Source organism: Elephantulus edwardii, unplaced genomic scaffold, assembly GCF_000299155.1.
Source record: "Elephantulus edwardii isolate Elephantulus edwardi_28Jun2011 unplaced genomic scaffold, EleEdw1.0 scaffold00098, whole genome shotgun sequence".
Lineage (NCBI taxonomy): Eukaryota > Metazoa > Chordata > Mammalia > Macroscelidea > Macroscelididae > Elephantulus > Elephantulus edwardii.
Genome location: NW_006399848.1, coordinates 5456956 through 5471195, shown reverse-complemented (window position 1 = coordinate 5471195; position 14240 = coordinate 5456956). Strand labels below are relative to the sequence as shown.

The 14240-nt window shown below is 37.0% G+C and overlaps 1 protein-coding gene across 3 annotated transcripts in view; it reads right to left on the bottom strand.

Moving 5' to 3' along the window:
- Positions 1-14240, bottom strand: part of CDK14 (cyclin-dependent kinase 14) — a 691509-nt gene that overhangs the window by 218892 nt on the left and 458377 nt on the right. For all 3 annotated transcript variants that reach the window (XM_006891459.1, XM_006891458.1, XM_006891460.1), the window contains one exon: positions 2967-3087. In XM_006891459.1, the coding sequence (XP_006891521.1) occupies positions 2967-3087 (121 nt within the window). The remainder of the gene's footprint in view (positions 1-2966; positions 3088-14240) is intronic.

Here is a 14240-nt window from a genome sequence, read left to right as displayed (position 1 = left end):
AAATCTCTGTAAATGTTTATGAAAATTAATAAAATAGAGAAAAAAAAGAATCCAAGAATTAAAAAAAGTTAAACAATAGGAAACATGCTACTTTATTCCTCTATTATGTTTTTCCTTAAGGAAGGAAAGTGAAGGCATCAAACTATCTTTCTTGACGTCTCAAAAGCCCCATGCATTCATGCACTGCCATGGTTCTGTAGACCTAGAGCAGTAAATTATAACATGACGAGTTCTGATTTCCATCACTTGATGACAATGTTAATCCATATGTGTCCCCGTTAATATTTTCATTGCCTGTGGCTATTTAAACAGAACACTAGAAAATGTACCACTGGGTAGGGATCGTTAGTTTTTGGTTACCACTCCACTGCCCCACAGTGGTAAATGAACTGTGAAGATTGCCCGAAACCACTGCCACCTGCCTCCCTGCTATTGTCCATGGGTTAATATTTGCACTTCTCCTTGGTGCAGCTGGGCCATGACTCAATTACAATCCCATTCTGCGATCTCTGAGTACCCAGCATTAATGCCATCGATTATACAAAGAAAATGCAGTGCCCTGTGAACTCATCTCTAACTGGAAAGATACACACATTTTACTTTACTCATGGGATAACAACAAAATGGCTTTTAGAAAATGACTTGGAATGAAGTAAAAATCAGAATGACAGGCATAGTGCAGACATAACTAGGATTTTAGGGTTTGGGAGTAAAGAGTCAATAAGCATGGGGAGTAGCTCAAATAGAATATATTTGCTATTTGTTCTTGGCAATGAATAATCTTGCATTTAGGGTCCACTATTTTCTATCAGTTTCCTCCCTTCCATTTAAATAAGTTATCTTCTTATGCTTCCATTATGCCTCTGTTCAAAGCAAATTGGCAGAAACAGCCCAAACTTTCTTAACACACACACACACACACACACACACACACACACATACACACACGGACCTGGGAGGAAGAGGCACAGACTGGATATCACATATACATCAGAGACAGACACATCAGCAATCACAGTCCATGTGGTTCTTTGCATTTTAAAGAGCACTTTTAAAGGTTAGGAAAACATCAGTCACTAGTGTATAAAAAACAGCTTCTCCTGATTAGTGAGGGTACAGTCTTACTGAACAGCCAAGCATTGAGATAAAACTGGCTCCCAGCCACAAATATTTCCAAACTATGTACTATCAGCATAGTCCTTAAAAGCTCTCACTGAAAGACAGCCTAGAATTTACATAGGAAAAAATAAATAAATAAACAAAACGTTCATAAATGAAAAATACTAAGTAGTGGTGCTTTCCAAAGCCAGCTCGTAAGGGTAGAGTAGGAAGGTGAAACAGAGACACATACTTGATATATTTATCAGCCTTTATTTTAACTTTTCCTTCCACTAAAGTAAATAGCCCTAATCCCTATTTAGTCCATCTACCTGTATGGCTTTTGGGTGGCTGGGGGTGGGGGTGGGAGGAAAGAATCTAACTAATTAATTGTCCAAAAGAAAACCAAGGAAATGTGATGAAACAAAGGTTAGCTCAGACTTTCAATGTCAGGCTGTCACTGTACTCTTCGTTTTTTATAATATGGGTTAAAATGGTATTTGATTTACACAGCAATATGAAATTTGTAACAGAAAAGCAACAGATCTACACCCCATTAAAAGAAATACACTTCTGTGTACACACAATATAGCATATACTTTCAGTGGCTTTTCATAGCCTAAAATTCCAATCCCTAGGGAGATGCTGAAACCTAAATTAAGAAAATCTACACTGTGCCCTACTTTGCAAGAAACTTGATTATTTGCTCACCATAAAATTTCTGGATCAAAAACATTGAGGAAGAAGCCAGGCTTCATTACAGCCTAATTTGCTAAAAGCCAAGATTACCGAAGGGAGAGCCGTGAAGTCAGTACATAGCATTTAGACAAACATGTGCTCCAGTCTTATTGGGGTCATAAACATTAATGAGCATTCAGCTAAAATCTGCATATTAGAGCACAGTCATTCATGAAAGATGATTCCTGTTATAAAACAGTGACGTGCCCTGTGAACTGCTCTACTTTCAACATAACTATTAATCTAGAAAAGAGATTTTTATGTCAATAAAAGCTGCTTTCCACAGTCACTTGTAAGCCTTCTCCAAGCCCTAAAAAGATATTATTTCCTTACTTGATTATTCAACTTCTATTACACTTGGCTTGCAATTCAGCATAACTTATCATTAACAATAATCACACACTAAATTTTGTCAGTATTTAGACCTCATAAGATGTTTAGTGGTTACAAACCATCACATGAAACTAAGACTTATGCTGAAATAAAAGATTATGTTTTCAAAAAGTAATTTTCTTTCATTTTGGACAAGTACTATCAACAGGTCTGAAGGTATGTTGCTGCTGCTGCTGTTTTGTGCCATTATGTGGACTGCGACTCACAGTGACCCTATGAAAGACAGACCTGAAACCTGATCTAGCCTGTGACATGCTCACCATCTCTGACACAGTCGGGTCCATTGCTATATCACTGAGAGGTACACTGAGACCTAATCTGGTGTGTAACCCTCACAGCAAACCCTGCAGACCACTTGCTCGACGTTTGTTGTAAGTATAACCTTTTCCCCTGCTACTTCCAATCCAAATTGCTACTTGGAGATATATATTTCTTTGTTTAATAATATAAAGGAACAAATTAAGACCCTTAGGGAGAAAAATTGCTGCCCTGACGCTTAGAAAAATGTCACTGCCTCAATCCATTGAGAATCATAACCAGTTATCATCTGCAAGGGAGACACTGATTAGGAAGCATTTCCAATAAATGGGGTTAAAAAAATCCAACAGAATAGCCACATACATACAAATACTCCTGGCACCATTAATCATCATTCAAGCTGTTAGGATGTTTGTCTAGGCTTGACCCAGACAAAGCCCTACAGATAGATTAGCTAGAGTAAAGCTTTCATTTCTCACCACATGTCAAGGCAGGTGGAATATTCTGTTGAGCCCAAGAGGACATCTGGAGGTCTGTACCACAAAGTGACCACTTCATTGGAGTATGTGTGGCTAGGGACAGATTTTGCTCTTGCAAGACCTGTGGGTTACAGAAAACATAAAGGAGTTAATAGGCATTAATCAAACAAAGAAATTTAGACTTAAATTCCACCATTTTAAAAAGCCAAGAACAGTACTGTAATAGAAAAGCCTAAATGCAACATAAAAGCTAATAGAGCAATTGAGAAAAACATATTGTGGGTTATAATGATTAATAAATCACTTCTCTTTGGCAATTCAGCACTAGAGGCATGCATCTAATACACTATCAGCTCAGTAAACAAATAATTCATAAACCATTACATGTCTCAAGATAGCATGGAAATGTTCTGGACTTTGCAAGATTTAGGAGCCCTGCTAGGTATGAGGTTAAAGCATTCAGCTGCCAAACAAAAGATCTGTGGGACAAAGATGCAGCAGGCTCCTCCCACAAAGATTGCTCACCTTGGAAACCCTATGGTGCAGATTTACTGTATCCTATAGGCTCATTATGGGCTCAAACCAAGCTCAGCAGAAGTGTTTTTTGTTTCAACTTCACTGCAAGGTATAGTTCAAGAAACCCTAGTTCTAAGAGTCAGTTAAGTGTTAAAGAGTTCCAAGACCAAATAACTTCGAAAAAAAGACAACTTAAAAAGCAAGATTTCTGAACATAAAAATTCCATATGATCCAGATATTCCACTGCTAGGAATATACCCCAAGGAAACAAAACTGAGATACAAACAGAGATACTAAGGTTCATAGCAGCATTATTCACATCTCAAGAAAATGGAAATGGCCCAAATGTCTAACCACAATTGAATGGAGTGAGCACCTGTGGTACAGTCACATGATGGAATACTATGCAGCACTCAGGAACAATGATTTAAAAAAAAATACTACCTAACTTGGGAGGGACTGGAGAGCATCATGCTGAGGAAACTCAGTCATCTAAGGATAAATACTGCCTAAGATCATTACTGTAAAAACAGAAGGATAACTTGTAAAACATGTATGGGAGGTACAGGGATACAGGGGGAAGAAGTGGGAGCAGAGGGGTGAGGGTGGCCTGGGGAAATCACAGGGTCACCCAATTTGATGAGTAGAGGGAGGAGGTAAAGGAAACAAGGAAGATCTGACAGAGACCTGAAAAGATGGGCTAATGGTGGTGGGCATAATTCAATGGGTATTAACTTATTAAAAATAATGCATGGGAATGACCGTATGAAACACAATGTTACTGAAAGAAAGGGTGAAGAACTATGTATACAAATTTTTATGCAAATCAATATGAAATATTTTTTAAAATGTAAAATTTTAAAAATTTCTTCACACTAGAAAACTCTATGTCTTTCAACTTTTCATATGTATTGGAAACCTTTAGGAAAGCTTTCGGTGATATTTTCCTCAAAGATTTGTTTCAAAGTCTTTTGTGATTCTATCAAATGCTTACTTTACAAAAAACAAATGGAGACTTGTACACCAATGTTCATAGCAGCGTTATGTATCACTGCAAGAACATGGAAACAACCCAGATGTCCAACCACAATTGAATGAATTGAGAAATTAAGGTACATTCACACAGTGGACTACTACTCAGCATGCAGGAGCAATGATTTTGTAAATTACTACCTAACTTGGGAGGGACTGGAGAAAACTATGCTCAGTGAACTAACTTAGACTCATAAGGACAAATATGGTACAAAACCATTACTGTAGACTGAGTATAAAGATCCAAGGGGCTGTGTAGGGTGGTAGTTGTGTTAATCATAGGTTCACACAATTTGATGGAAGGGGTGTGTGTGTGTGTGTGTGTGTGTGTGTGTGTGTGTGTGTGAAGGAAACAGGAAGAATCCAGTGTGATAAAACATTTGAGCTCTGTAGATAAATCAGCATAAAATAAAATAAAATTTAAAAAACCCAACAAAACAAAAACATGTTCTTGCAATGATATGGTATGGTATGGTATGGTATGGTATGGTATGGTATGGTATGGTATGGTATGGTATGGTATGGTATGGTATGGTATGGTATAGAATAGATAGAATAATGCTGCTATGAACATTAGTGTACATGTCTCCGTTTGTGTCTCAGTTCTCATTTTCTTGGGGAAATTCTAAGCAGTGGAATAGTTGGGTTATATGGAATTTCTGTGTTCAACTTTCTGAGGAAATGTCAAACTGTCTTCCAGAGTGGTTGTACCATTTTACAATCCTATCAACAGTGTATAAGAGTTCCTTTTGCACCACATACTCTCTAACATTTATTACTTTCTGTCCTGTTAAACTTTGCCACCACTAATGGAGTGAGATGGTTTCTCACTTGTGGTTTTGATTTGCATCTCTCTTACTGCCGGTGATTTTGAGCATTTCTTCATGGTTTTTTTGTCATTTGAATATCTTCCTGCTTGAAAATTATTTCTATGCCTTTTCAATCTTTTTTTTTTTTTTTTGGTAGAGGCCCTGTAGGATTCTGTAAGCTTTTAATATGGGACCTTTGATTGAAATTTTATTGTCAAACCTTTTTTTTCCTCAATCAGTAGGTCTTCTTTTCAATATGCTGGAAAAAGGTTTTGATGTGCTCAGGAATTTAATCTTTAGAAGGTCTCATTCATCAATTTTATCCTCTTCAGATTGTGCATTTTCTGGCTGTATTTGGCCGTCTCTGTATAACAAAGACAAGGTCATCCAAGCTTGTTTCCAGTTTGTTTCTTATGAACTTTGTGGTTTTAAGCTTTACTCTCAGGTCTCTGATCCACTTTGAGTTGATTTTTGTGTATGGTGTCAGATGCAGATCCTGTTTCAGCTTTCTGCATCCCAAATGTCCAACCACAATCAAATGGATTGAGAAATTATAGTACATACACATGATGGAATACTACATAGCACACAGGAGCAATGATTTTGTAAATTACTACCTACCTGAGGAAGGACTGGAGTGCATTATGCTAAGTGATCTAACTCAGTCTCATAAAGACAAATACTATATAAAACCATTACTGTAGAAATAGTTAATTAGGAAAACATGAATAAGGATTAGGGGCAGAGGAGCAGAGGTGTTAGGATGGGCGGGTGGGAGGTGTTAATCATAGGGTCTCACAATTTGATGGATGGAAGGAGGGGGGGTTAAAGAAATGGGTAAAATCTTGTGTGGAAAAACAGTGTATACGAACTTTGTAAGCAAACCAGTATAAAATAAACATTTTTTTTAAAAAGTCAGAACTCAAACAAATCCCAAACACACACACACACACGCACGCATGCACGCATGCACACACACACACACGCACACACAAACAAAACCCCACCAAACCCACCACCAGGTCTATTCTGACTTAATAGTGACATTATCATGCTTGGAAGGTAGAGAGATGATGAAAGAAAGGAAGACCTTCCACCAGGGAGGCTGACACAGTGACTGCAGCCAAGAGCTTGACTGTGTCAGAGATTGTCAGGATAGCACAGGATAGAGCAATGTTCATAACTGGTTGTTCATAAGGCTGCTATGAGTAGTATTTGACTTGATGACACCTAAAACAATAGGATACAGTACAATTGTTCCCCTCCATAGTGTTTCACAAGTCATTTTTAAGAGCCTTAATTCCTAAATATGGTCTAGTTGAAGTATAAAAGTTTTTGAGAAATTTATCTATTACCATAGGACAGATAACAGATGAAGTGGTCGAAGGTTTAGAAAAAGAACAACAGTTATTAGTTTCTCTTGTTAAAATTACCCTCAGTATTAGACTCAGAAATGCCACACAGTTCAAATCTACCAGCACCTCCTAGAGAGAAGATGGGCAATCTCCTGTGTGATTTGTAGCCTCTTAAAACTTGCTGAATGAGGGTTGCAGAGTGGAGTATACTTAGGGTGGGGGTGGGGATGTGCGGGGTGGGGGAGGGGATTGTGTCTTTTACTTGTCAAGGAGAGGTGCGAACTGGGGGTGGGGGTGGGGTAGGTGGGGAGAAAAGTGCAACAATGAATGAATGGAATTTCAAAATCTCTGTAGGTGTTCACTGAAATTAATAATAAAAATAATAATAATAAAAGAATTTAAAATAAAAAAACCTTGCTGAATGGTTAGCTACAGTCTAATTGAATTAAATGGTTTATAACAACAATAACAAATCTTCACAGAAGCTGTTTGTCACAACTTTGTCAGGTCAGTTCTGACTTGGAGACCCTCCATCAAGTTTCTCAGGTTATAAATCTTTATGGGAGGAAATGAATCATCTTTTTTTCCCTTAGAGCAGCTAACTTTTCAATTAGCATAACAATACATAAAGCACTATGTCACCAAACACTAACTCAGAATTCAAAACTCATTGCTTTGAGTTAGAACAGACTTAGAGCTGAACTTCCACTGGGTTTCTGTGGGTCAAGTCAAAACTGACGCATCACTGCCCCTCCAGCGGCTCTTCAGGGATTCTACATTACACAGGGGGAGATGTGTTCCGCATCCTCAACTTCTTCTCACCAGAGCTCCCTAGAAATATGACGGTTGTTGTGTACCATCAAAGTGGAACTGATTCTAGCTGACCCTCCAGGGGGTTTAAGAGGCAGTACATTAACACAAGAGGAGACTGCCCCTCTTTCACCTGATGGATTAAGCTGTGTGCCTCTGGGCTGGCAGTGCAGCTCCTCACCACTGTTGTTAGGTGCTGTCGGGTCAAGTGCGACTAATAGCAACCCTGTGAGCAACAGAAGCAATTCCTCTCCTATCCTGTGCCATCCTCACAATCTCTGAGACCTGTAAACCTACTTCTCTTGTCACTCTGTCTACCTGGCTGAGTGTCTTCCTTAGCCGTTTCTCCACCTTCTCAAGCATGGTTTCCCTCACCAATGAATAGCCTCTTCGAGCAACATGTCCAAAGTATGTGAGATAAACTTTTATCACCTTTGCCTCCAAGGAGCACTCTGGCTGCACCTTCTCCAAGACATATCTGTTTGGTTTTTTGGCAGTCCGTGGGATATTCAGTACTCTTCTCCAGCACCCCAGCATCATTTCTTCTTCTGTCATCCTATTTATTATCCAGCTCCCAGCAGTATATCAAGTTATTGAAAAGGGCATGGCCTGAATTAGGTATACCTTCGGTTAGGCCACCAGAAATACTAGGCAGAAATATGTTCTTTTCTAATATTTTCAGTGATTAGTTCTTAACTATGAGATTATGTATCTTTTTTTTTATTCACTAGGTTTTCCCTTTCCTCTTGAATTGTGAACAATAAATATGTATTTATTTTTAAAATAACAAAATCTACAGATACTTTTAAAAGGATAAAAAACCTGTATGAGAGCTTTCTGAGTAGATCCACGAAAGACGGATTTGTGTGAAGTCTTTACCACTGTACTGCTAAAAGTACATAGAGAATTTTTAAAGTTATTATAGGTTTTTTATATTAATAGTCATTTTGATTTTATAACGATTAAAATGTTCTGTAATATTTAGCAATATGGCTTATTTTCTGTATATTATACTCTTGGCATTTCATTTTCTGTGTTACATGTAAATTTGAAAATTAATAGGACAGCTGGTGAGACAAAATTTTCTAATTCATTCTAATGCATTCATCTACTCTTGCAGCCACTCGGTATTTTTTCTTCAATGAATTTTTATAATATTTCAATGGCACATTAAACTGGTGAATAGTCACAAGTTTTCTTTTTAAAATATTGGAAAGTACTAACATGACATATTATATACATTCAGTGACGAGGGTAACAGGGGTAAGTGTATCAGAGATAATAAGGTTGGCACAATAAGAGCAGGGTTTAGGGCTGTTGTACACATGGTTGCTATGTGTCGCAGGCTACTCGACGGCACATGACAAGAACATATGCATACACACAAAACTTACATGGTTCTCAACTTTTCTACACATAAATAGTATATCTTTTTAATAATTGATTATTATAAGAATTCTACTTCTTTTCTTTGTGAAAATTTTCCTAACTAAAAAATGAACAACCGATAGCATAATTAGGACAGCAGAGTGTCTCCAAATTTGACTAAAAGGTTTGGTGCCTCAACTGATCATGCTTCCACACAGGTACCAAAGAGCTAAGCACAAGTCCTCGAATACACTCAGACTTATTCCATATGCAAGTGTCAGTTTTAATGGGGCATAAGAAAACATTAAGCTGATTCCTTTGGTTTGTCTGCAGCTGTGTTGTCAGAAAGCCTCTCTTGAGAGATAGAAGAACAAGAAAATCTGAGCTTTTTTCTGACAGCTCAGTTAAGCAGGAGAGTTTTAGAAATTGTGATAGTTTCCTTTTTAAAGGGAGAAGCTGAATTAAAAATAAAAATAACATAGAAGTAGTATAAATCAAAATATAAAAATGTGATTTCAGGTCGAGTATGTTTATTACTGATCCCTGGTGGCACAGTGCTTGAGCACTCAGCTGTTTAACTACAGGTTAATCATCTGAAGCCATCAGTTGCTCCACAAGAGAAAGATGTAGCTGTTTGTTTCCAGAAAGATTTCTCAATTCAAACTCATTGCTGTTTAGTCAGAACCAACTCATAGGTAACTCTTGAGTGGGTTTTTTAAAAGGCTATGTAATTCACACTGGAGTATCTTTCCCTCTAGCAGTCTCTGGTAGATTTGAACCACCTGGCAGGCTCTTATCTTTGAGTTAGCAAACAGTGTATCTCCCTATGGACTATGCTACCAAAGTCCCCCTTCAAAAATAGTTACAGCCTTGGAAATCCTAAAGCTTCCCAATTCTATGGTCAATATGATTCAGAATTAAACTATGGTGATGGGATTTTTGCATTTGGTTACATTGAATTTGAATGTGAATTTGTTCAGAGGTTAATTATTTCTGGAAAATATAACGAGAAAAAGCCATCCATTTGTTAAAAAATAAGTTTCCTTTCCCTTCCTCATATTTAATCAAAGACTGCCCAAACTTTGTTTGGGATGTACAGCTTCCAAAACAACAGTAAAAACAGTAACTTTTTAAGATGTAACTAAGTTTAAGAGTTTCTTGAAATGCCTTGCACACACATGGGATGAAGGATGAAGAATGTTATTATGATTTTAAGGTACATTCTTCTCTACAACTTCAGGGGAAAACTCCTTTATCATCTCACTTAATACAAACAAAGTATCTTCTTGTGGAAAGTGTCCTATATATTGATGAACCAAAGGATTTTATCCTCCCCTCCCCCAAAATGGATGATTTGTTAAATAGATAAATAAATTTAAAATGTTTTGGGGATAATGAAAAAATTTTAAAACAATGACTAAAAAAAACTACCAAGAAATTATTCCTTGAAGCATGAATCTGTAACTTACATTTCTTTTCAAATACTCTTGGCAAAGACCTTGCATTTATATAGTTCATGCATCAAAACATGCTTACTCATGCAAAATTTATTAAACTGCATCCTCCAGCTGAAGGAAAACCATAGGACAGGATTAATTAGCACAGCATGTGTGAAAGCTTTCTTTCTCTGTTCCTTGTCAGTTGCTATGGTTACTCTACAGGAAGGGAGCCACACTACCCTTTAAAAAGGATGAAGTTCACGGGTTATTATCAAAACTTCTTATAATAATGTTTAGTTTGAATTAAAAGTCAAAAAGCAAAGTGAAAAGCTAACCAGATGACTACAGGTTATTTGCATGATGTTGCTTTAGCTGAATCTATGCCTAGGAAAGAGTTCATGTGCCTAGGGGTGAATCAAAGGACTCGTCCAACAAATTTCCCGAATCCAACTTTACGGGCTCCTATTTCTAACTAAGAAAGATCATTGGATAAACTTTAAAAAAATCCACTATTCAAGACCGACTCTTAATGACTCAAAAGTTGCACAACTCTGATACAAGAATAATGGAATCCAGCATTTCTAGTTTTAATAGAAAGATAGGCAATTGCATCCCTTGCCATGTAAAGCCTCTGAAGACCTGCTGAGGTGCCAGCTATATATCACTTCTGACTCAAACTGACCAGTCTTTCAATATGAACCAATGCTTCTTTGGGGATCATCTTGAGAGATCTTTTACTTGCATGGGTACTGTTTATGACCCTTCTTTAAAATTGACTTCTCAGATGTGAAAAAATTAGGAGACAGATTTGTTAGCCTTCGGGGAATCTTCCTCTTCATTCTCAATCTACTGCTTTCTCAAATCTATACAATCTACATGGGTCACCATAGTTAATGTAACCCACTCATAATTTTTCCTAGGATTTTATTTCCAGCTCAGACATGTCACTGGGCTTCAGACCTGGGTCTATTCAATTCTTTAATAGGTCAAGCTATATGCCATCTAGCCACTTCTGACTTAACAGTAAAGATCCTCTGCTCCCCATCTGCCCATTATTATAAGGAATACTGCCATAAGAATCTAGAAGAATACACATTTTACTAGTAAAATATTTTCGTTTCCCAAAATAGTCAATGTTCTGTTCTCTATAAAGAATAAACATTAGGTTTTATATTCCATAGTTAGTTAACATTAAAAAAAATTCCAGTGCACTCACTCTGAGAAAGCAATATTTTCTGGTAGAATTGAACAGTCAGCAATCTATTATTATGACAGAACTGTGGTAACATAGTGATTAAAGTGATTATCAAATTTAGAACAAAGTTTCAAGAAGGCTAATTCCCATTTTTCTCTCTCTAGACTAAGACAGAGAGAAGAGATTGCCATTATTCCCTTGTTCATTTCCACTTAAATGAAATTTTAAAAAATGGCAATAGCTCAACAAAGTTTCTGCAGTTAAGTAAAACAAAGTATGCAGGAAAGTATGGTGTCAAAGGTATATTGTTCAAAATTATTTTCCTTTGAGTCGCAAGCGACTCGACGGCACATAACAACAACAATATCCATTGACTGACTTTGCCACTCAAATGGGCAGGACATGCGAACAAGGCATGTTAGCCTATTCACATGGGGGCTGGCTAGTTTTCCCATTAAATTAAGCAGATCACAGTAGAAATTGGGAATCTCAAAACCAGCAAGGAAGAAGCAGCAGTAGCATATGTCACTCAGGGCTAAAGATATCTGCAATTCTCAGACTGCAACTTATGGGACCAGAAGCAGCATCCTCAGCAAACAATCAGACAACCTGAGACAGAGGCTTTTACCCATGCTTGCTGGAGGACTGAGGGAAGGACACCAGAACTGGCAGCACTAAGAGAATTTTATGACACTGATCTAGGCCATGAGGCTAAAGGCCAAAGGCCCTAGAGTCACACTTGAGAAGCTGTCAGGACGGAGGGATCATATCTTGCTGTCAACCTGAATTATAGCCTGTTAATTACCCCAATGAACTCCATACTATGAGTATGGTTCTGTGAAGTCTATGTAGTCATTGCAATGGATTCTGGACCTAGAAGAGTAATAATAATGTTGTAGACATTAGAAGTATGTGTAGAAGTGTGATGGACCACGTCTGACATAGGAATTAGTTTTGTATTGTGGATGCTGTTGATGGAAATAGTTCTCCTTTATGGAGTTAGTAGAAGTCAGACATGTTGCTACACACATTTTATGAGGAGCATCACCCTAGAGAGGTTTTTCGGAGAATGTTCCATTGGTTAATGCTTTATCAGCAGTTTTGTTTTTCTATTGCAGACTTATATCTTTGTCTTTCAGCATAGCTGAACAATCTGAAAAGAGTGTCTTGCAGTTAATCACAAAAACCCCTCTATTTTCAGAAGAGGGATTTTCCTACTTCATGACTTGACTCCAAACAGATATAAAGTTCTTGTGTAGTATTTCACCACCAGAATTCAGGTTAAAAAAAAATATGGGCCTTTTCCTTGCTCATGTGCCAACCTATAACATAAGGGCAGAGAGTTCTTTAGAAATGTTTTTCCTCTTTTAACACCCCCAAGAACTGGTAAGAAATCTTTTTCTTGATGTAATGTTTTAATGGAATCTTTTGCTGAAAAGATTTCTGTAAACTACCTATAGGCTCCAGTCTGACAGAGATCTTAAGGATAGGACAGAAGTCATACTTGATGACATCAAACAACATATATGATAATGCTGTTCAAAACTCAGTTTCAGTTCTTACAGTGTATCAATAAACAATCAGCCAAAATAAAAAAACAAAACAGAACACAACACACATTTTCTTCTCTAGTTTTTGGCCTTGGTCCTCTTCCTTCTGAACTTGGTAAACTTTTCCTGGATGATCCTATTTATTTCGATAGTTCAAAGAACCATAGCTAGGTGAATGTTCCCAAATATTTATTTTCAGTCATTAGTCAGTTCAGACTCAACAGAATATAAAGTAAGGACAAACAGAGCCAGTCTTTCCCTAAACTTTTAAGTGCAAGCACGTGTGTGTGTGTTTAAAAACTGTTGTGTATTTTTGAGTGGTAACTGACCCATAGCTAACCATCCAGTGAATTTTCAGAGTCTGTAAATCACATGGGAGAGACAGTCTTTCTTGCTTCCACTGAGCAGCTGGTAGATTCGAACCATATACCTTTGGGGTTGGCAGCACAGTTCCTTACCAGTAAGCCATCAGTGCTCCATATATACAGATATAGATAAATATTAAAAATAAAACTATGGATAGATAAGTATTAAAAATAAAATAAGAAAAAAGAGAAATAAATACAAAAAAAAATAAAATAAAATAAGGAAGCTGTCCACTTAGATATCCCTTGGGTAACTCTATCATAATGAAACATTTTTTGTTCCACAATCCTCTGACAGTTCTACCTCTTCTAGAATTCCACAGTTCACCCATCCATTCAAAAGGCAAAAATCTGGTTTCAATTTGGCTGCCTTCAGATACAAAAATCTTAAAATCCAGTGGATCTTGCTTTCTAAAGTTCTCTCTTTTCTCCTTTTTCATTGGCGTTCACTGCCATCTTTTGTCTGGATTATTAAGTCTCAGGATGATGATGATGATTATTATTACAATTAGTCTCAGGTCAGTTCCAAGGCATAGCATTCTCATTTTCAAAATATGTTCCAGACAATAAATAGAAGATAATTTATTGAAATTAATTTTATTGAAAATTAAGTTTAAATTACATTTTCCTCCATATAAAGAAAAAGAATAAAATGTGTAAACACCTAACTTTTCTCATATGATCACTGTAAATGTTGGCCATCTTCCTATTCTATTTGCCCTCAGAGAAAGTGAATATTTTCCAAAATATCTGGTTATTTCAGGGTCAAGTTTATACTTTTCTTTTGTATTTACTGTTTATATTTATTTATGTATTTCTAGATAATATTATATA